The sequence below is a fragment of the Clarias gariepinus genome, chromosome 11 (genome assembly GCF_024256425.1).
Source record: "Clarias gariepinus isolate MV-2021 ecotype Netherlands chromosome 11, CGAR_prim_01v2, whole genome shotgun sequence".
Lineage (NCBI taxonomy): Eukaryota > Metazoa > Chordata > Actinopteri > Siluriformes > Clariidae > Clarias > Clarias gariepinus.
The window spans coordinates 25097721-25122085 of record NC_071110.1 but is presented as its reverse complement, the minus strand read 5'-3'; the positions used below and the strand labels follow the sequence as shown (position 1 = coordinate 25122085).

Sequence of the window (24365 nt, the reverse complement as noted above, 5' to 3'; positions counted from 1 at the left end):
CTTCAAGGATTTTGCAGAGTTTGTAGCACTTGAGGCAGAAATTGCATGTAACCCTGTGACTTCTTCATATGCACTCCATTCATGCAGCTTACCCTTGGAAAAAAGATACACAAGGGAGACCAGACCAAACAGATCTGTGACTCAAGTCTTTACTACACAAGCCACAGTACAAGGAGGAAAAACTAAGTCCAGTGACATGACGTTAAAGGTATACTGCATGTTCTGCAAAGATGAAAGTCATCAGTTGTCAAAGTGCCCAAGCTTCTCAAAAAGGTCACTAGACCAAAAACGGACATTTGTGAAAGACAATAAACTGTGCTACGGGTGCTTAAAGGTGGGTCACAATGCCAGAGACTGTCGTCATCGCCACAAATGTGACACTTGCAGAGGACGACACCCCACCTGTTTGCACAATGAGAACCACATGGCAAGTGAAAAGCCTCAGAGCTCTACAAATGTCACTCCAGCCATAGAAAAAGACACCATGGCAGCCACGGCTCTGAACGTTACCAAGGTGGGTCAGTCAGGTAATACCTCCATGATTGTTCCTGTGTGGGTCTCCACTAGCCAGAGTCCATCTAAAGAGTATCTTGCGTATGCTTTATTAGACACACAAAGTGACAACACATTTGTCAATGAAGAGGTAATTAACCAGTTACAAGCAGTATCCTATCCAGTTAAGTTAAAACTAACTACGATGATGGGAGCTCATATGACAGTCAAAAGTCAAAGAGTAGCAGGGTTACGGGTGAGAGGTTATAATTCAGATGTTCACATTGACCTTCCACTCTCCTACACAAAAGACTACATCCCATTTAATTATGACAACATACCCACAAACGAAACAGCAAAGCAATGGCCCCACCTGTCAGAGATCGTCGACCAGATACCTCCTCTCCTGAGTTGTGATGTTGGACTACTCATTGGATTTAACTGCCCCAGAACTCTAGCTCCAAGACAGGTTCTACTTGGAAAGGACAATGAGCCATTTGCAATACTGACAGATCTAGGATGGAGCATCGTTGGTGGCTCTACATCAGAGCCGAATGAAATTGAAACAAGTCTATGCCATAGAGTCATGGTAAAGGAAATGCCTGCTGCAACACCTATGGACGTGATCAATGTCCTTGAGTCAGATTTCAAGGACGCAAAGGCCTGTGATAAAACAGTCTCACAAGAGGATCTCGTTTTCTTGGAAAAACTTAAGGAAGGGATAAAGAAAAATGAACAAGGACACTGCGAGATGCCTCTTCCATTCAAGCAAAGGCCACACTTATCGGACAACAAAAGGCTTGCAGAGATCAGACTGGAACACTTAAGGAGAAAGTTGAACAAAGATGAGAACTATAAAATGGATTACGTTGCATACATGAATGACATCATTGAAAGAGGAGATGTGGAAGAAGTTCACAACGAAGGAACACAAGGTGAGCAATGGTACATTCCCCATCATGGGATTTACCATCCCAAAAAGCCCTCAAAGCTGCGTGTCGTATTTGACTGTTCAGCCAAACACAATGGAACAAGTCTCAACGATCATCTCCTCCAAGGGCCAGACTTAATAAATAATCTGACTGGCATTCTCTTAAGATTCCGGCAACTTCCAATTGCCTTAATGTGTGATATAGAAAAGATGTTCCACCAGTTTCATGTCAGTGAGAGGGACCGGGACTATCTACGTTTCCTCTGGTGGAAAAACGGTGATCTAAGCACACAACCTCAAACATACAGAATGAAGGTACACCTTTTTGGTGCGGCATCATCTCCGGGCTGTGCAAACTATGGACTGAAGTACTTAGCCAAAGAGCACTGCCTCTCACACCCAGCAGGTTCACAGTTCATTGAGAAAGACTTTTATGTCGATGATGGAGTTACGAGCTCAAGCACAGTGGAAGAAGCAATACAGGTGGCACATGAGGCCAGGGAAATCTGCAGCAAAGGTAACCTGCGTCTCCACAAGTTTGTTTCTAACAATCACGCTGTTCTGCAAAGTATCCCTCTATCAGAGTGCGCTGTAAACATTAATCTAAGAGACTTGACATTTAAAGACATTCCCCAAGAAAGAGCATTAGGCATCCAGTGGAACATTGAAAGGGACTGTTTCAAATTTGACAACTCACTGAAAGACCAGCCAGCCACACGCAGAGGCATCCTATCCACCGTTGCGTCGATCTACGACCCACTTGGATTTTTAGCACCATATGTGCTGAATGGAAAGAGAATCTTGCAAGAAATGTGTCAGCATGGTGTCGGGTGGGACGACCCCCTACCTAATGCACTCAAGCCAAGGTGGGTGAGTTGGCAAAGTGACTTTGTAAACCTAGACAAGCTCAACATACCTCGATGCTATCTGCCTCCTAACTTTGGTGAAACTAAAGAAATAGAGTTGCACAATTTTTCAGATGCGAGCTCAAGCGGTTATGGACAATGTAGCTATCTAAGGGCAAAAAACGCTAAAGGTGAAATCCACTGCTCTCTGGTAATGGCAAAAGCTCGAGTTTCTCCAACTAAACTGACCACAATCCCCAGGCTTGAACTAACAGCAGCTGTAGTTTCAGTCTCAGTCAGCAACACGTTACGGGAAGAGCTGTGTTTTGATGCGAAAGAGTATTTCTGGACTGATTCAAAGGTGGTCCTGGGGTACATAAACAATGATGCACGTCGTTTCCACACCTTTGTAGCTAACAGGGTCCAGAGGATCAGGGAAAGTACGAGCCCTCAGCAATGGTTTTACATGCCGTCAGAACTGAATCCAGCTGACAGTGCTTCAAGAGGCGTAACTGTCAATGAGTTAAATAAGTCTATTTGGTTCACAGGCCCCGCCTTTTTGTGGAAAAATGAGCTTCCCACAGCACAATCTGTTGAGATGGATCTAATTATAGGAGATCCGGAAGTCAGAAAAGTACAGACAAAGTTGACTAAAGTCACAGACACAATGAGTCTTGCTGAACGTCTAAGTAAGTTCTCATCCTGGTCCAATGCAATCAAAGCTGTAGCACGTCTCATAAGAAGGGCTCAACATATCAAGTCAAATGCATCAGCTACAGTGAGCGAGCAGAAAAATGCTGAACTTGTGATCATTCGACATGTACAAAGTCAAACGTATGAACAGGAAATAAAACTGCTGAAGAAAGGAGAACAGCTCCCCCATTCTAACAAACTGTTTAAACTGGACATTTTCATGGATACAGAGGGTCTTCTCAAGGTGGGAGGGAGACTTCAGCATGCAACGAGTGACACCTTCAAACACCCCATCATGATCCCAAAGGAACATTATGCAGCCAAACTCATAATATCTCACTGTCACAGCAAAGTAAAACATCAAGGAAAAGGATTCACTATAAATGAAATCAGATCCAATGGCTATTGGATTCCTGGAATGAGTAAAACAGTTGCTTCATTCATCCAACAATGTGTGATTTGCCGCAGACTTCGCAAAGCTCCAGAGGGTCAGAGGATGAGTGACCTACCTCCACAACGCCTAGAGCCCTCTCCTCCCTTCACACACTGCGGCATGGACTGTTTTGGTCCATTTGTGACAACGGAGGGAAGAAAACAACACAAACGGTATGGACTCTTGTTTACTTGTTTTTGTTCTCGCGCCATTCACATCGAGTTCTTAGAGGACTTGTCTACAGATGCATTTATTAATGCATTAAGATGTTTCATTTCAATCAGAGGTGCAGTTCGACACATCCAATGTGACCACGGAACGAACTTCGTTGGTGCTCAAAATGAGTTTAAGGCAGCATTAAATGAGCTGGACACTCAGAGACTAAATACATACTTGTCGGAAAAACAATGTGACTTTGTGATGAACGCACCCCATGCCAGTCATGCAGGAGGAGTATGGGAGCGTCAGATAAGGACTGTCAGAAGTGTGCTGAATACCACTCTGGCGCTGGCTCATGACAGACTCAATGATGCTTCATTACGGACCTTATTCTACGAAGTCATGGCTATAGTCAATAGCAGACCCCTGACTACAGATAACTTGAACAGCCCGGAAAGCCTAGAACCGCTTACGCCCAATCATCTGCTGCACATGAAATCCAACGCACCGTTGCCCCCACCTGGTGCCTTTTCAGAGGTGGACCTGTACAGCAGGAAGAGGTGGCGCCGTGTGCAGTTTCTCGCAGAGCAGTTCTGGAGCCGCTGGAGACGGGAATATATTCACAGCATCATTTCAAGGCAAAAGTGGCACTCACCAAAGAGGAACCTAAAAGTAGGTGATGTTGTGTTAGAAATGGACCAACTGGAGCCCAGAGGGAAATGGAGACTTGCAAGAGTTGTAGAGACTGTCAGTGGAAGGGATGGACTTGTGCGAAGGGTAAAGATCTCACTTGGAGAAAAGAGACTCAATAACAAAGGTCAACGCTCTAGTAAACTATCAGTTGTGGAGCGTCCAGCACAAAAACTTGTATTGTTGTTAGAAAGTTCTTAAAGTAACTTTACATAGGTTATTTTTGTTTTGGGAGAATTATTCATTGTGGTTCCTATGTAAACCAATTATTCATAATTCTGGTGGGAGTGTAAATAACCCCCCCCCTTTTTAAGTGCCTTTATTCATCTTACACCTTATTTTGACAGTTATCGCTGTTTTTATTACCAACCTCAGGTTTGAGCATAGCTTTTATTTTGACGGGGCGATTTGCGGATATACCGTTGTTGGCGCAGTTTTGTGGCAGTCGCAAAAGTTTTTGAAGTGTGATGGTTTAACGGAGTTCATGGAGATTTATTTTGTCATTAGCAGCCCCCTTGATAGAGGCACAAGGTATGTTCATGATGTAAATAAGGATATGTTTAAATGTTTTGCGTGACAAAGCGATTACGTTTGTTAATTTTATGTTGAAGCATACTTTACGTCACAAGGTTTATGAGTGTAAGACTGTGAATTTCGCTTATACGTTGCTTCTGTATTTATTCTCAGCTCTTACGGTGAGATTGATGGTTTACTGCCATTAAACCTTCAAAACGTCATCAGTAAAGTGTCATCCTTCATTCGGGGGGGTTCGCTACACTAAACATTGCGCCATAAATGTAATCAAAATGTTAAGTAGAAGAAGAGTTATAAGGAATTATGGGGCGTGTTATAAACCGCAAGTTTTGACAGCGTACCGCATATGTGTCAAACTGTGTGCATGTCTTAAATCAACCAACGGACAGATTTTACTACATTACTCAGTACTTGGATATCTGCCTGAAGTTTAACCTGCACCATAAGTGAAATCAGAACGATGAGTAAAAGTGATGGTATTTACAGTTATGTGCCGGATTTAATAACCATCTTTAAAATAAGCTACTACTGTAATAAGCTACTTGCTCAATGTAACCAAACACCTGCATCAATACTTATTAATATTCATAATATTTTTTCTGGAATATTTTTACATCAGAAAAAAGTACAACTTATTGTAAGCAGGGCATAAAATACTTAACCTTACAAATTTTTTTTTCTTTGTATATAGAAGTTAGACAGAGGGTTTTGCCATACAGAAAGACAGGCAGACATGTACGTGGGCTTTAAGCTGAAATATTAACATCACTCATTACATTAAATCTAATCAGCTTATTTTTAGTAGGTTTATGCCAGTTTAAGCTTCCCATGTTGTTCATTTTTATTTTGGATGACTTTGGAGAAATTTTGACCTAAAGAGCAATAAAATTGCTCAACTTCCCAGTTTGGTTATGCTTTCTTTTTTCCCCAAAAGTATCCAATAAGACCCAATGTGAAAAAAAAGGGGGGGGGGGGTGGAATAATAGTTATTTACTTTGTTTATATATTATGGTTTTTATGAATGATTCAGTGACCTAAAAATATTAGCTGTTTATTCGCAGGCCCTTCTGCCACCAGGTCTGTAGGTTAAACCTGCCTCCCCAATGAGCACCTTGCAAGTGTCCAACTCAATTTTGCTTGTGGTATATGAACAAACACACCATTTGTAAGATTTCCTATTCCAAAGGGAACTATGCAAATGTTATGCCATATGGCAAAGTAGGATATAATGAGATCTTACACCTGCTACTTGCACCTTGTGTGCCAGAGAAACAAAACTCCTCTTTAATAAAAGATGGCACCATCTTTACTGAGTGCAAATGAATGCAAGCTTATTTTGACTGGTCTCTATAGAGCATTGTGCCAGTATTCCAATATCTATACAGTTCAGAAAATAATATATATATAGTTTTTGTTTCTGACTCTTTACAGAGCCGCTTCATCATGGTGTTATATTTGTATCTCCATTCCTTTACTTCTTTTTTTTTGCACAAATACAAATTGTCTTTTCACCCTCTTACTTTCCTTCTTCTCTCGTTATCTCTCAACATCTAAGCTTCGTGTCAGCTGAACTTGGCATGGTGTTACAAATGTAGCATAAAATCAGCCAAGCAAACATGTGAAGATGTTAAATTGTGATTTAGTGTTTCAGATTAAAATAAAAAAAAAGAAGAAACAGCCAATCAGAATTCATCATTTTCCAATCTCTAATTAGCTGGTTTTGTGACATATCTGTAACACCATTTCAAGTTGAGCAAGAACTGAGCTAAGATGTTGAGAGCGCACAAATGAGAGAGTTTGAATGAGTGAAAGATAAAAGTATAATTTGTAGGTCTGCAATAGCATAAAGTTTTCAACTCAGGAATGATGCACAAATGTGATGCTCTCTCTGTATACAGTATATTACAGTATCTATACACACAGAACTGTGCAAAAGTCTTAGGCATCATATTATATGCTGTAGCAATTCTGTTATACTGTATATGTTTATAACAGTTAGGTTTTACTGAGCTTGCTGGAGAATATGAGTTCTTCTGGTAACTTTGTCACACTCGTCCTTTCTATTTTTATGCAAACCCCAGGAGCGTACATCTGAAAACTGGTCTGTCTTGTACCATATTTTTTTTCTTCACAGCCACGCATAAACAGTATTCTCCTGTAATTTTATTTATAAATGTTTAAGTTATATATGGAAATACTGAATGATTTTATACGTAATTATGCAGACATGATAAACATATATAACAATATTGGTACAGCATATAATATGGTGCACAGTATATAAGACTTTTGCAAGTACTGTATGTATATATTTTTTTTGCGTATGTTTTTTTCAATTACATGGAAATACTTAAGAAAACCTAAAAAAAAAAAAAAAAAACTATGACGTAGAAATCAGACACAGCAATCTTTCACAGCATTAACCAAATAGTTTATAAGGTAAGTCAAGGTTAAAAGGAACAGAAGTCACAAAAATTACCAGCATAAAGGCGCAAAATTACTCAGAGCAGCAATCTGGGTAAAAGGTATGATTTAAGTAGCAATGATTTGAAAAAGTGTGATGATTATAAGCAGTGAAAAATTAAGCAATTATGAAAGTGATGAAAAATTAAACAAACTTAAAGAGAAGCACTAGCCCTGCGCCTAGAGCAGTATGACTAAAATAATAAAGTGACTATTTTAACTGATTATTTCTGAATATACACTCACCATCACCATCAGTCCCTTCATTACGTACAACTTGCTAGTACAGAGTTGGCCTTCTGAACTGTCTTAATTCTTTATGGCATAGTGTCAACAAGGTGCTGGAAACGATCCTAAGTGATTTTCTTTGATATATACATAAAAGCATGATGCACTTGCTGCAGATTTTTTGGCTGCAAATTCAGAAAACATCCAAATCTCCTGGTCCACCGCATCTCAAAGGTGCTTTATCGGATTGAGATCTGGTGGTTGTGGAGGCCATCGGAGCACAATGGACACATTGGTACAGTATGTTCAAGAAACCAGTTTAAGATGATTTTAGTGTTATAACATGATGCATTATGATACTCAGGTATCCAACACACTGTTACACCATCAGCATCTGCCTGAACCGTTGATACAGTACAAGGTAGGATGGATCCATGCTTTCATGTTGTTAGTGCCAAATTCTGATTTTACAGTCTTCTATTGCCCAGTTTTGGTGAGCCCATGTGGACTGCCTCAGTTTCTTGTTCTTACCCGACACCAGTTTCACCTGGTCTTCTGCTGTTGTAGCCCAACCGCTTCAACGATTGGCATGTTGTCCATGCAGAGATGCTCTTCGCCATACAGTACCTTGATTGTCATGAGATATTATTTGAGGTACTGTTTCCTTTCTATCAACCAGTCTGGCCATTCTCCTCTGACTTCTGGCATTAACGAGGCATTTTTGCCCAGAGAACTGCCGCTTACTGGATATATTCTCTTTTTCAGACTATTCCCTGTAAACCTTGGAAATTGGTAGTGCATGAAAACCCCAGTAAATCAGCACTTTTGGAAATGCTCAGAAAAGCCTTGCTGGCACTAACAACCATGCCACATTCAAAGTCACTTAAATCACCTTTCTTACCCATTCTGCTGCTCTGCTTGAACTTCCCCGGATCGTCTTGACCATGTCTGCATGCCTAAATGCATCGAGTTGCTCACGTGTGATTGGCTGATTAGATATTTGTGTTAATGAGCAATTGAACAGGTGTACCTAATGAGGTGGCTGGTGAGTTCAGTATGAATATAGTCCTCTAGAGGGCTCTTTGCAAAGCAGAAGATAAAACTGTGAATCCCACTGGGACCTGGAGGAGAGCTAAACATTGCCTGGCCAAATCTATATTTTACTGAATGCTTCATACATTAATACACTACGGGCAATTTGGAAATGCCAGTTAGCCTAATCTGCATGTCTTTGGTCCGTGGAAGGAAACCAAAGTACCAGGAGAAAACCCACCAAGCACAGGGAGAACATGCAAACTCCATGCACACAGGGACGGGAATCAAACCTGGACCCTGGAGGTGTAAGGCGACAGTGCTAACTACTACATCACTGTGCCGCCTCAACAATACGAAATGCATCTATTATTATTATTATTATTATTATTATTATTATTATTATTTCAACTTGATCTTTACTCCTAATGTTTATATGGCATTGCCACATGTATTTTACATACACTGTGTTCATTCCTGCATCAAATCCTATTTTTCTCATGCAATACAGACGTATGTTAAAGAGCTAGATATAATGTGGGATTTGGCAGATATAATTTTTGTTCACATAATTTTTTTTCTCTCTCTTAAATAATTAGAGAGTCGCTCTGTCCAATGATTGAATCCTGTTTTGAATGAACGCAGAGTGCATTTATCCCCATTTTATTGTGGTAACGTGTTACCCGATCATGTTCAGATCATTCAGTCACGAGCTAATTCAAGGTATTAAACTATGCTTGTAAAATTTGATGTGTGCTTCACGGCTACAAAATGGGCACACAATGTGTTTAAAATGAAGGTGCAGTTGAGTAAGGTCATAGCTCGTGATGCTAATTGTGCCAGGGACTGCCTACTACATGCAATCTGCATGAGGTGCTAATTGTGCTTTAAAAAGCCAGACAAAAGCAAGGGAAATGGATGACCACAGAGGTGTCAAAAAGCCTGGTCAGTAACGAAAATGTGTTAATAAGTGTAGTTCTTATTAAATAAAGCCTCTTGTGTCAGAACAAGTAAACGGTGTGAAGGCCATTAATATAGCTGATATGTCATTTGATTACTAATTGGTCTTTTGTGTAAAAGTACGCAATTAAAATGTGGCACAAGAGTCCTTTTTTTTAACATGATGAATTTCTTTATGAGATGTGGACATTCTACCCCAAACTACACGGATAATGCAAATTTACATTAGAAAGGCTGACAAATTCACAAACAGGAGGTGGACAAAATCACTAATTGTGCAAACTTAAGTGCATTGGAAAAAGAACGTAATCAGCCATACTTCTCAAATTTCCTCACCGACTTCACACATTTTGTCCAGGATGCAGACTAATTATGGCTTAAGTGGCTTATTATTCCAAGGCCAATTGTCTCATAGTATGATATTCTAACTACAAATAGTGACTTTGCTGTTTTTTTTTTTTTTTACTTAAAAAAAAAAATAATAATCGCACATGCTGATGAATTTCAACAGATTTGGCATTAAAGTCTAGCAAATCCATCCTGTTGAAAAGCCGCACTGAATGTTTTCTTGTCTTGCTACACATTATAGTGATAATTCTGCACCACGGAGCTCCGAGGCTTAGCTGGGAAGCTGAGAGCTGATCTGCTTTGAACACACCTCCACAAAATGACAATGGGGCTGAGAGTACAAAGACCACTCTGGAACACTGACGTCTGTGCCTCGGGAGTATCAAAAACCGCTCGATTGCATATGAAAGGGGGATGTCCACTATTCTTTGTCATGAAAGCTGAACTACCACACCCTTGACGATTTGCATAGCAGAGAGGCGCAAACATGGATGTGAACATCCCAGAGGTCTGCGACAGATCTCTTGTGCACAGAAAAGGGGAGGTCAAGGAAGCCACTGGCAACAGCTGTTCGCCTCTAATTAGGAGTATACAGATGCAGCTGTCTATTGTTCACATGCAGGCAGATGAGCAACAGAGGGCATGGCATGAGAGTGCCATCAACATCCTTACCAGAGCCCTTTACCTGCTGTGCTGTTAAGCCTAAGGGAGGCAAGCTTCCTCTCTCTAATAACACTTCCATTGTTACAAAGCAGCAATGAGGGACATCCAAAAACAGGAGTCGGGCGTTTGATTAAAAAGTAATGCCATACCCTTGGCATCTTTGCCAACTTAGGCGCAATCAAACTGCTGTTTATGCTTGGAGGAAGGCACTCTACCCTCTTTTGCATACATGAGCTCACACGCCGCATGCCGCAGTAAACACAGCCAGTTTTGTTGCGTTGATGAATTCTGGTCACAACATCAGGATTTGAACTAATAATAAGGTGAGTGTGAGCGCTTTCTTTGTCAAGAGCCAAGATTTTTTTTTTTTATTATTTATCTACCCCTTTTTCACAAAGAACACCAAGTTTCTTCACTTTCAAGAATGAATAAAACAAATTCTTGCCAGATCACCTACTCTCAAGAATGTAGCATTAATAATTCAAGATAAGTGCCTAATAAAAATCCAAGCACTCTGGAATATATCCAAGCGGGTGAAATAACCTCTATATTGCACCGTACCTGGAATATTCTCTATGCTTTTACACTTTTGTATTGCTCCTTTTTTCCCCCACCCCACACACTGCCTCTGCATTAAAGTAGCATAGCACTCCAGTACCTGCTTGTCACTGTGTTAGAAGTATTTGTTTTTTTTTCATGCAAATATATTCCAGTAAACTAATTATCGACCCTCATCATCTTGTAGCTTCTAAGCACTTGCCAGCATATACTGTACACGGCACTATAGAGGATAAAGGGATTTGTTTATTTATTTTTAACCTGCAGCAAATAACATTTGGAATCCGAGCGATTTTCATATTAATGTGTTCTCATATAAAGAGCCTGCAGGAGGCGGGATTTTTGAGGCCCTCCAGGACCTCAAGCTGGTTTTGTGCGTTCACAAGGATCCCTCGTTCCCCAACCCAATATTTTCTCCCCTCGCTAACACCATCCTGCCACCAATCTCCCACCTTTCCACACGTCATATTCAAAGGTTGTACTTCAACAGAGGAAAAAAGATAACTGTCGAGAGGTGAAAAAAATGATATAATAATGTAGAGCTGACTTTAGTTCAAAGCCATTCGACATATTTTAATCTTGACTAATTAAGTCATTTAGAACATCCACTGTGGCTGTAATCTCTCTGCGCCATGTTCACTTCACATTTTGTGAAGAACATATAAGATGATATTGTCTCTTTTATGTTCAACTGAAACACTACATGGTCATGGGAACCAAACCAGCTGTATCTGACATCTAACATCCATTATTTAATATATTTAATCACAAGTTAGTGGGTGACACTGTGGCGTTGCACCTCCAGAGGGTTCAACTCCTGCCTTTGGGTTTGCGTGCATGAAGTTTGCATGTTTCCACCTTGCTTGGTGGGTTTCCTCCCCCAAATTGGCCGTAGTGCGTGTGTGCCTTGCCCAGTCCAGGGTGTACCCTACCTCATAGGCTCCCGGCCCCCATGACCCTGTACATTTAATTTTTTTAGGCATTTGGCCGACGCTCTTATCCAGAGCAAATTACATTTTTTATCTCATTACACATCTGAGCAGATGAGAGTTAAGGGCCTTGCTCAGGGGCCCAACAGTGGCAACATTGGTGGTTGTGTGGTTTGAACCTGGGATCTTCCCAGATGAGCTACCCCCAGCCCCTCCCACCCTGTACACAGGACAAGTGATACAGTATAGAAGATAAATAAGCCACCACAGTGGCTAATCGTGAGGCATTTATCCAGATATTCGAGCATGCCACAGAGATGCAGGGCTGGCTGAGACACAGTGGGCGGTCTGGCAGGTGTTGGCCCTGTCAGGAAAGGCCGATTTTATGGCACAGCAGTTTCCCATGGACAACACGCTGCCTCAATCAATTGTAAAGGCCACCTCCTCCCTTCCTGGAGGGCACAGGTACGCAAACCTAATAAAGCAGTGATGGCCACCCTATAGATATACAGTGTAAATACCCTGTTTTTATTCCATACAAAGATTCCACTCCAGATTTGAATGTAATGCACATTTAGATTACACCACTTTTCTGTCACAGTTTTTTTTTGGGTCCTCTACATCATTTCAAAGACTCATGAACAAAATCCTTAGGAAAAAGGTTCACTGAAGAGAAGTCACGTATGCGATTGAGTTTTCTTCCATACTCTGTGAGGCTTCATGCCCCATCGGGAGCATTCCGGTCACGGAGTGGTCTGACTTGACAGTTGGTCTGGTTTAAATAGTCATCAGGAAAAAAAATGCTTGTTTTGAGACCGTTCTTTGAATGGCTGAATACTTTTAGTCAAATCTGAGTTGCAGCCATTTACATTTATTTGGCAACCGCATTGCGACTGGATCGAGACACTGCAACTCCTAGTGGAATTAGAGGGTCTCTTCAGCCGACCTGCTAAAAATGAACTTGTCATTGGTACAGTATGTGTACCTGCTGGAGCTCATAACCACTAGCATAAAATTGATGTCTCCTACCTTGGTTATCTCATTCCTCCTCATTGCAGCTTTTTAAATCCCCCAAGGTTATGTGGGTGCCTTAGCCACTGTTTTAAAAATAAAAAACTTTTAAATACATAACTTTGCCCATCAACTATCGGCATGCAACTCAAAGTTTAATACCACCACCCCGGTCCAATGTGTACTCCTCTTACCCACTTACTTACACAATCTATGGAAGGTACACATTTGTTTTTCAACACATTCATGTCCACTCACTCAAACTGTCCTGCTCAAATACAGAGAAGCGTTTCACACTTTTTAACTCATCTTTCTTTCATAACTCGCTCCCTTAAAACTAAAATGCTCCATTATTTTGGTTATAATAAATAGCTCTCCAACAAAAGTAGTTTTCCCTTCCAGTCGTAAACAAGCAATTGTACAAATCCTCTATTTAAAAAGATCTAGCCTAGAACTCAATGACCATGAAAATAACAGGGTGTCACGGATTCTGCAGTGATGGGCTGGCGCTCAAATCTATTCCACTCCTATCTGACTCCAGGGAGCTGCATTTGGTGTGCGGCCTCTCCTTCAGGAGGTGTGTGAAGGGGCTGGGCCGCTAAACCTGGCATGGCTGGCGCAAGATTATTAGCTAAAGGCCTTGAGCTTTCGCCACTCTTTAAAAGGAAGGTATGGAGCACAGTTCAGGGTTCAAAAGTCAGTTAAAAGTGTGGCATTTGCAGAGGGCCACACCTTGCACCCCATGGAGGACCGTGCTAGCTGCCCCAGCACTTTTTTTTTTTTTTTTACTTTTTTCCTAAATTCCCCCTTTCCCTCCTATTTTCTGGAATACCCTAAATACCCTTCTTCTGTAAGACCTCGTCCCGTGTCTGTGTGTATGTGGTGCTCCCGAGGCAAAGATCTTACTAGGGTTATCTCCAAACTCCAAAGCTGCCTTTTCCCAGGTGTCCTCATACCTTAACATTTTCAATATATAAAATATTTTTTTATAAAGATCTAGTGTTTTTTTTTTTCAAAGTTCTCACTTCACATTAAAACTTCGTGATTACATAATTTTCTCTGTTGTCTCTCGTGCTGTTTCAGACCTGCTTGATCTTAGCGCAGCTTTTGTTACTACTGACCATGACATCCTTTTAAGCCTTCTGGAGGCTTAAGTTGGTTTGTAAGGTTCAGTGTTAAAATTGGTTACCTTTTATCTAAAATATAGATTTTTTTTTTGTTTAAATAGGAAATTGTCCTTCATGTCCTGCTCTTTTTAACTGTGGTATCCCTCAAGGCTCAATTTTATTTCTTATTCTCACTATACCTGCTTCCCCCTTGGCTCCTTCTTTAAGAAGTATAATATTCTGTATTCAGAGTTACACGTGATAGCATGTGAGCCATTGAACAACCTTTCAATTGTCTAGATAAAATCAAATGCTGGGTGATGAGGAACGGCTAAAGGGAAAAAAAAAACGAAAGTAATGATATTTGGCCAACCTATCCTTGCCTCTAGTCTAGGTAATGTGCTTTGTCCCTTATCTGCAAATTTGCAAAGTAAATTAAAAATCTTGGTGTTTTTTTTTTTGGACACTTTGAATTTTTTCAAGCAAATAAATGTAGTGAAGGGCAGTTCCTATCAGTTTAGTACTATATCCAAATTAAAACCTTTTTTTTTTTTATCTCAAAAAGACCTGACAACAGTTGTGCATACTTTTATTTGTTCCAGGCTGGACTACTGGGGTGGAGTACGTCGCTGTAAATAGAGGTTGTCTCATTCTAGTCTTGCTAGACTTCAAATGGTTCAGCAGACTTTTAAATGGAACAAAGAAAAAGGCAACACATCACTCCTGCTCTGACTCAGCTGTACCGGTTAACTGTTACATACAGAACTGATAATTGGTTTAAAATACTCTCCTTTGTAAAAAAAAAAAGGCCTTAAAAGGTCTAGCTCTTCAATAAATTACTTATTTGCTCACCCCAAGTTCTGCATCAGGTCACTCAGGTCCTACATTTAGTTTTCCATTCTTGCTTCAACACCAATTGTGATGAGGTTTTTGCTGTTAAAACTTTAAAGACCAATCTCTTCTCTTGTTTTTAGTTCAGTCTGAGGTTGCTTCAAAGTTTTTGTCAAGTTCACTTTTAGTTACATGTAGTAGTGATGGGAAGTTTGAATCAATTTAGCGACTCAGTTCTTTAAATCTCGCTCATCAAAATGAACGAATCTGTTTTTGAGTCATTTCGTTCATTTGATCAGAAATAAATTAAAATGTTGCGTTTTTAATAAAAAGACCCCCAATATATAGTTCCAGTTATGAAAATATTACCATGCAACTAAGGACATATTATAATAAACAGAATGAGTAGCTCACCATCCTTGCTTGCAGTCGGAGTCGTTCGTTCTTTTGAATCTATTGCGCCCCATAACGTCTATGGGAGTCACGTGACAAAAGAATAAACGACTCAGGACCGAAAAGACTCAAAGGTAACTACTCATTTCTGTTTTCTGTATATAACATACGGAGGTTTTGCGATGATTTGCGAATGAGCGCCCAATAGATAATGAACGAATCACTCTCCGAGACGACTCGTTCATCTGAGTCATGTTAAAGATTCGTTCAAAAAGAATGAATCGCTCATGAGCGACCCATCACTAAGCATTCGGGAATGTTGTTGTTGGCTCCCGGCAAGGGGTCGCCACAGCGGAATACCCGGGCCGCACTACAGGTTTTACACTGGATGCCCTTTCTAACGCAACCCTTCCATTTTATCCAGGCTTGGGACCGGCACTGCATCCAGTGGCTGGGGTTTGGGCACTGGCTGGGAATCGAACCCGGGCCTTCCGCATGGCAGCGAAACACCTACCACTGAGCCACCAGTGCCCTACTAAGCATCTGGGAATCATGGTTTCAATTCTTAGCTAACAGCCAGGAGTCTAAAGAGCAGATTTGCCGCAGTCTTTCAGTTCGAAATGATGGCATACCCCTATTCTCACATTGAGTGTAGCAACACTAGTAAATCACGAGCTCACACAAGCAGTAGAAGTGGAAAGCGAGTGTTTTACTTCATCCTTAACATTGTCTGAGCAGCAGATCGGAATTATGCGGTCAGCTGGCATCACATGCCTCAGAGGAAGCATGGAATAATCTTCGCCCTCCTTGGTTGGTAGTTGTCACCTTGATAGGAAAGTGGCTTAACTGAGAATTTGCTATAACTAAATCTGGAAAAATCCCAAAATAGTCCAATCTTTTATTTATGTTTTTGATTATATTATTTGCCTTTTTTTTTTTTTTTAGATCTACTGATGAGCTCATCTCCAACATTCATAACACACCCCTCTTTTAGACGTACTCTACCCCTGTGCAGGTTTGTAGTTATGCCTGAGGTCTGAATACAGATTTTATTTTTTTAACACTCAATATGCATACAAAACTAGATTCAAAAAAGAATGGTAAATGTATAGTACATGTAAAATTACCACTTGCTCTTAAACTACAGGCTGTAAACACATTACTGTGCATTTGTCATGGGAAAAGGTCATGCATATTGGATTTTGTTAAAAGCCAACATAAATAACACACACCCTGTAGATTAAGGTGAGATAATGCACACATATAACAGCACTGGAGATTACAGAGGAGCTGCCACACTGTTGCTTTGGTGTAATAAATTAGACATCGTAAAACACATTAACACCAGAGACTCACATCATCATCTGTAGTCTGGGATCAGCTTTTGTTTAAAGCACCAGAAAAGCATATGGTGTATAGAACTGTTTCACATATTTACTACATAATGTGGAAAGGATCTGATGCCTCAAGTAATGAGTTGATTTCTACAACCACTGTCATTCATATCTTTGAACATGCCTGTCAGCGGTAAAGTATGTATCATATGCTCTTTAAACATACTGCACGCTAACCGAGAGTTCATTTTGTTTAATGTATGTGGAAGTGTTGGAGCTACAGTAGGAAAGAAGAAAGACAAAGTGTGGAGAATTTCTATAAGAAGTATGCTGTGTTGAATGGGTGGCACAGTCGCCTTGCACCTCCAAGATCCAGGTTCGATTCCCATCTCGGGTCTGTGTGCATGGAGTTTGCTTGTTCTCTACGTGCTTGGTGGGTTTTCTCTGGTCCAAAGACATGCAGATTAGGCTCACTGAAGTTTTCAAGTGGCCTGTAGTGTGTGTGTGCCCTGTGATGTTTTTTCACCCCATCCTCATTCCCTTAGTCTCCTGGGATAGGTCAGGGGTAGCTCAGAGGTTACGCCATTGGACTTCGGTTCGGAAGGTCCCAGGTTTAAATCCCACGACCACCAAGTTGCCATTGTTGAGCCCTTGAGCAAGGCCCTTAACCCTCAACTGTTCAAATGTGTAATGAGATAAAAATGTACGTTGCTCTGGATAAGGGTGACTGCCAAATGTAAATTTAATAGACTTTAGGCCCCTGTGAACCTGTATATAGGCCTGTACTGTATATAGGATAAACCGGTATAGATGTTGAGTTAGGGCATGGGCAGGACGTGTGTGTGTATGTTCGGTAATACTGCTGCAAGTCAATTCAATTTTATTTATATAGCGCTTTTAACAATGGTCCTACGAAGTCTCGAAGCAGCTTCACAAAATGAAAAAAAAAATGAAAGAAAATGTAGTAGAAAATAAATAATTATGATATTTCCATCCTCTTTATTCCCTAATTCCCAAGCTTGAACATTTGCATTGCATTCATATAAAAATATTAAAAGGTCACAGTTAAAAAATCAAATTTTCTTTAAACACTTTGATGTCCTCCCACTGTCTCACTTACACACACACACACACTCAGTTTTTCTTCTTCCACACTTCAATTACTGTATATTCCCTCCCATCACCGCCTCATTCAGATAAATTCTGCCCGCCTTTATATCGAATACAGTTGTGATAAATATTCATGATATCCTTTTATAGCTGATGTAAACATTAAAATGTCCAGAGCATTCATTTGTACGACATGGCGATGAATATTTATACGCAAAGTCGGATTTCCGAGGTAAGCTGAAGTTGATCATGAATAATGAATATGTTAAGGAGTGATGCTTAGTCAGTGGACTAGATAAGAGTGAACATGCTTGATTATTTATCAGCTCTGTAATGTACTCTGGCGAAGCATCAACATCTCAAATGATGAAAGCGAGGCAGTGTGAAACATCAGACAGCACATTTCAGGAAATGAATACATAATTCAAACGAATTCAGGGTGTTGTGTTTGCTGACAACCCACAAATGTACGCTTATGCAAAAAACAAGTTCTGTATGAAAACAATTCGGCACATCTTACTGTATATGAAAAAGCGTTGTAGCTCGAGATCAGATAGGACTGAAGTGTAATGTACTGTAAGTGACAGCTAAGAGTTTGTACATGCCTGTTACAATGTTTGTCCCATATCCGCAGGATTTGGATGGCTTTCGAGCACAGCATGCGGCTCCAGTATTGGCAATGATATAAATGATTGTTCGGTAACACATGAGGTTACAGCAGAATTCGATATAGAGGAGGCCGAGCCAGCACTCACCTCTTTCTCCCCACAGATATTGCTGATGATGGAGTTGGAAGCCGGGCTGGCGGATGGACCCAGGACTGCCACCACCCCCTTAGACATGATCTGGCACACTATCAAGAGGCAGGAGAAAGACCAGAATTACTCATGTCAGCATTAAAACAAGTCTGTCTGAGCGAAAGAAATGCAATCCACCATCTCAAGCAAAAGTCATCCTTAGTAACATATTGCAAATACCACCCAATTACATCACCTAATGCTTATTAGTAGTATGACCTATTCTCTGAATTGCACAAATGCTCTCTAATATACTACATTTAAGGTATACAGTACATACAGTATTAAGACAAAGAGATAGGGGGTGAATGAATGTTGAGCGGAGAATTTTCCCAGCCTTGGATAGGAAATTAAAGAAGCAATGAATCAAGGGATTAATAAATAATCCCTTAATGACCAACGAAAGAGCCTGCCTGCCTGCCTGCCTGCTCTTCATCTACTTGTGTAACAGGATTCCACAGCAAGTGCCACGGCTGAACACGCCGGCCAAATCAGAGAGGTGGTGTTCTCATCTTGGCCTACATGGTTGCTGGGTTGCTGAAACAGTCTATATAGCAGTTCTTTGATGCCACCCGACCCATTTAAATGATATGCGATTTGATTTAAATGGGTTGCAGTCTACTGTGATTCACATTTGCTGAATTATTACTGGGGCCTAAGTGGATAAAAGCAGTCAAGTGTAAGTTTCAATGGTTTGCTGCTTTAAATTAGCAACCATGTGGGTATTGTGGCAGCTGTGCAGTTCAGTCAGTAAAGCATTAAATTTTATTTCAAATAATTTACAATAAGTAGTTCACAATAAGACTATAAAACTGTAGATATTATAGTCAGTCACATTCGAGGAATGGTAAAACTATAAGTAGTACGTAGGTGAATGGAAGTGATCAGAATTAGGGATTTGTTTGGTGGTGACTAGCAGCAATGGGATTTTTATGCTAAATGACTTCATAAGCAGGTAATTCTCCATACTTTCCCCATACCCTATGTAACACCCTTCAAGACACAGTGGTGACTCGGCATACGAATGCCCCGCCTTGCAAATTTTCATCTACAGAACAAAAAGTTTTCAGCATACAAATAATTTTCGAAGTACGAGTGACTAAACCGGTCGCTCGTACTCCCATAGTTTACGTATTTTTGTGTTTTTTTTCCCTTGCAATTTGTGCAAGACATAGCACCATGTGTCTCAAGAATGTTAAACAGGTAGGCAGGAAGAAGAAAAGTTAGCTACCTACAATTTTATTTCATTTTGCATCCATAAATCTCCTCTTTGGTCTTCCTCTAGACCTCCTGCCTGGCAGTTCCAACCTCAGCATCCTTCTACCGATATATTCACCATCTCTCCTCTGAACATGTCCAAACCACCTCAATCTGGCCTCTCTGACTTTATCTCTAAAACATCTAACATGGGTTGTCGCTCTGATGAACTCATTCTTGATCCTATCTATCCTTGTCACTTCCAAGAAGAACCTCAACATCTTCAGCTCTGCTACCTCCAACTCTGCCTTTTGTCTTTTCTTCAGCGCCACTGTCTCTAAGCCGTAGAGCATCGCTGGTCTCACCACTGTCCTGTACACCTTTCCTTTCATTCTCGCTGATACTCTTTTATCGCACAACACACCTGACACTTTTCTCCACCCATTCCAACCTGCCTGTACCCGCCTCTTCACCTCCTTTCCACACTCTCCATTGCTCTGGACTGTTGACCCTAACTACTTAAAGTCCTGCACCTTCTTTACCTCTGCTCCCTGAAGTCTCACCGTTCCTCTTGGGTTCCTCTTATTTACACACACATTTTACTTTATACATGTCTTTTCTAAATGTTTTGATTGTTTCTATATGCAAAAAAATTATAGTGTTGGAATTTTTTTTTTTTAAGATTTCCCATTTACATTATTTCCTATTTTCCCTGGCCAAAGATTTAATTTTAAATAATTACAGCATTCATTAGCATTAATTAATTACATCATAATTATGTGGTGACCAACTCATGAGTGAAATTCCTTATTGATAATAAATGATTCCTGATCGCCATAGAACCACTCTTTTACAATTTAAGTCCTGGAATATGTCTGACATTCTAGTATATTCAGGTGTCTTATTTCAATTCTACATAGTTTATTAATATATGTAACAGAATTTTTTTCAGCCTCTCTTTTATGAATACTGGTAATATTTGAGTTAGTTACTCATAACTGGTACTGAGGGTTGCTAAGCATGATAATGCAATCATCTGACTTGCAGTAAATTATACTGAGGCGAACCTACAACACACATGAATAACTCATCAATACACATGAATTTTATTATCAAATGGCTGATGATGGAGCTGGTTTGAAGCATGGAAAAATCACTGAAATAGCCCGTAAAGCATTTGTAAAAGGCCAATGACAAGAAAAACTGCAATCTACTAAACTATCTAATGATGTTAATTATTTTTGGTGCTTTGTCATTCTGTTAGGTGTAGATTTATATTCATATAGTGTTGTAAACTTTAAAGGTGAGTCAGAGTATTTTATGGGGTGTATTGTGCACGTCATTTGGCCAGACATTAAATTACTAAACAGGACAATCTAATTAGAGTCATACTTCAGTCCCTCTCGCCTCAATGTCATTTTATCACTCTGCTCAGAACTAAACTAATTTAGCATTTTTAAAAATAGGGGGGCCAATAGGGTTTTTTTTTCTGTGCTTGCCAAGACTTAAAATCTTATAATGCAAATTGTCCTGTGCTTGCCAAAACCTTGACATATGAGATTAAGTATCTTATGTTAAAATTTATTTACTAGCTTCTTATCTTATTTTAAGACTGAACATAATTAATGTAGGACTTCGTGTCAATATATTATTTTTTTTTTGCTCCATGGACAGATACTTTCTTGAGTTTAAAGTAAAAAGTTTTTGGATGTTTAAGGGGGAAAAAAGTCAGGATCAAACTCATCCCAGAAACTACATGCCCTGCTACCCACTTCAAATTTAGTATATTGGTTTGATTTGTTATATACAGTTAATATTAAATGAAAAAACAATATTATACAGATGTTATGGCTGATTATATGAAACTAGATTAACTGTGAGTTTCATTATAAAAAGCTTCTAGATGGTTGTATACTTGAGCTACCTTCGAGGGGAACTATTGGGAGATGTGGGAGTGGTGGCTCATGTGGCTAAGGCTCCTGGTTGTTGAGTTTTAGATCCGGGTTCGAGCGCTGCCATTGGTGGGTTGCTACACCCCATACTACTCAGCCACCGCATGCTGTGCTGGTTCCATGTGAAAGTTTCTTAATGAACATTTGTTAATTGTTAATGTTTGATATATTATAAAATTGCATAATCTGTTTCCTCTAAGCAGTTTGTCATACATTTCTTTATTCCAACATTGCAAGTTTATAATACAAGAGCGTAATACACAATAACACACAAAGTAATTTTAAATTGTGATTACTTGTGATTAGTCACAGACTATGACTGTATGATTAACTAAATTAAAATTCTTAATTGATTGACGCCACTAATATATATTATAATTATTTTAAATGACTATATCTGTGATGCATGAATGTCCTTATTGTGATTAAGGTCATAAACATATTGTTTATACATGCAGTGTACAAAAACAGCTAGATATTCACATCCAGTTTAATACAAACTGGAGCAATTTTTCAGCACAAGCATTTAGGCTATGTGACTATAAATCAGTTTCAATGGCTTATTTGCATGTTTTTGTGTATAAATTCCGAGAGGAAGATCTGGACACACAGCTAGTTCAACAGATGGAATACATCCAGGCATAATTAATTTTTTAAACATCTAATAGCAAAAGTCATTAGTATTAACAATGCTGCTGAAAGATTTAGTTTGACAGCAAATACTGGGGGATTTATTGCGTATGAACACTAATATAAAATGTTTTAATCGTTCTTTCACAGACTGCGGACTCAAAATTTTAGGAAATCATTTATTTGAATTTAATGAAATAATAATTATTTTATTTAACGAAAATATCATATCACTGTTATTAGACTCATAAAATCAGTTTTTTATACAAAAACTTTATCATGTCTAAAAGTACAGTCAATAGACGCTTAATACTTTTATAATCTACTTAGATAGCATAGTTTAAACCTACAGTCTACATATACTGTATATACGTCATGCAGCAGGGAATGGATGAAAGCATGTTGATCAAGAGAACTAAGTTCACAATAAACTGAAGAATGGGGAATATTTTTATCTGACTGACTCAGAGAAGAATGACCAAACTGGTTTAAGGATATAAATGATATGGTAGCGCAAATAAACACTTTTTACAACTGTTGACCAGAAAAGCACCTCAAAACACAAAACCATGAAGGGGATAGGTTCTAACCAGTGTTGGGTGACGTTGGGGGAAGTAACTAATTACATTACAAAATTACTGTCTTTAAAAAATAATCAGTTACATTACAGCGTTACTTTCTGATAAAAGTAACTAGTTAAACTAGTTAAAGAAAATGAAAACTCCTTTGTGATTCCTCATGCATGTTCACTCAGTGAAGTTTGGCCCATAATCTGTTAACTACTAATACCCCTATCTCAACTACGCGGTTTCGCATAAGTGAGATACGGGTATGACAGCAGGAATAAGAGGGGTTGTTTTTTCCTTTAATCTTTCCTATGAATTATTTATTAAATAATAATTCTAAAATATACTGTATTTATTCAAAGAACATCATAGCACAATGGTAGTGGCAACGGCATGCATCGGGGTTCCTTCTCTTCAGCTAGAACTATAGCACTAGTTAAGATAGAGGGTATCTGTCCGGTAAATCTGTGCCTGCCCACTCCTGTCCACATGAGACTTTTCTATTAGCTCTAATGCATATGTCTTACTTATACAATACGGCAGTGACATGCTCTGTTCATAAAAAATATTGCCAGATATGGCTCGTCTTCTTTCTATTTTCTCACTAATGACACATAAGGTCATAGAGCATAATGAATACTCGAAGAGCGATTTCAGTATCCCATTACTGGGGTCTCAAACGGTTAATGGGGCTATTCGAATATCCATGCACACCCCTAATCACTTTGTCCCCAGCTTACATGAGCACATTATTTATTACACATTCATTCATCACTATATAGGAGGTCTGTTTTATTAGATTGATCGTGTCAAACACTGATCCTCTTCTGCAAACAGAAAGAGAAGTGCAGGGGAATGAGGCAGAACTGACAAGGAAAACTAATTTGTCATCAAGGGAGAGGATTTAATCAGGCATCTATAGGCCAAGCACTCCCCCTGCTACTTACTGGTCTCTCCAGTCTCATATTCACTGTCTCTGAGCAACTCGAAGATGTCCACCTCCAGCTTGCCGGTTGTAGAGCGGTTGCTGGAACGGTTGATGCTGTCTTTTGCCAGCGTGATGGCCAAGCGCTCCCCCCGGCTGCACTCCATTGGATCATCGAGGATTGCAGCTGAGAGGTAAAGGGACAGACATAAACACAGAAAGAGACAGAGTGAGAAAAATATTAGAAGAGCCTTGCAGAATTTTACAGGCTATAGCATCATTCAGCAAGACAGGTGTACTGGTCGAGTTATATTTATAGTTCTTAAGCAAATAAGGGACTGTATATCTTAGTACAGTAATGATACCTTTTTGTTGAAACATTGCAATCAAGGTAATTGCATTGTACACCTTAAAGGAACAAATCTCTTGGAAAAGATCCTGACAGACTTCTTCAGTCACACTGTGATGACTGTGCCAGTCAAATGACACGCAGCCCCAAGGGCTTTTCAATCTAACTGCATCTTCAGTACCAAGTCGGCAGAATCCAGTGCTTGC

At 39.7% G+C, this 24365-nt stretch overlaps 1 protein-coding gene across 2 annotated transcripts in view; it reads right to left on the bottom strand.

The window, feature by feature from the left end:
* grik4 (glutamate receptor, ionotropic, kainate 4) overlaps positions 1-24365 on the bottom strand; it is a 236329-nt gene that overhangs the window by 166212 nt on the left and 45752 nt on the right. For both annotated transcript variants that reach the window (XM_053507303.1, XM_053507304.1), the window contains exons 2-3: positions 23833-23997; positions 18499-18596 (exon numbers count right to left, since the gene is read on the bottom strand). In XM_053507303.1, coding sequence (XP_053363278.1) covers positions 18499-18596; positions 23833-23997 — 263 coding nt within the window. The remainder of the gene's footprint in view (positions 1-18498; positions 18597-23832; positions 23998-24365) is intronic.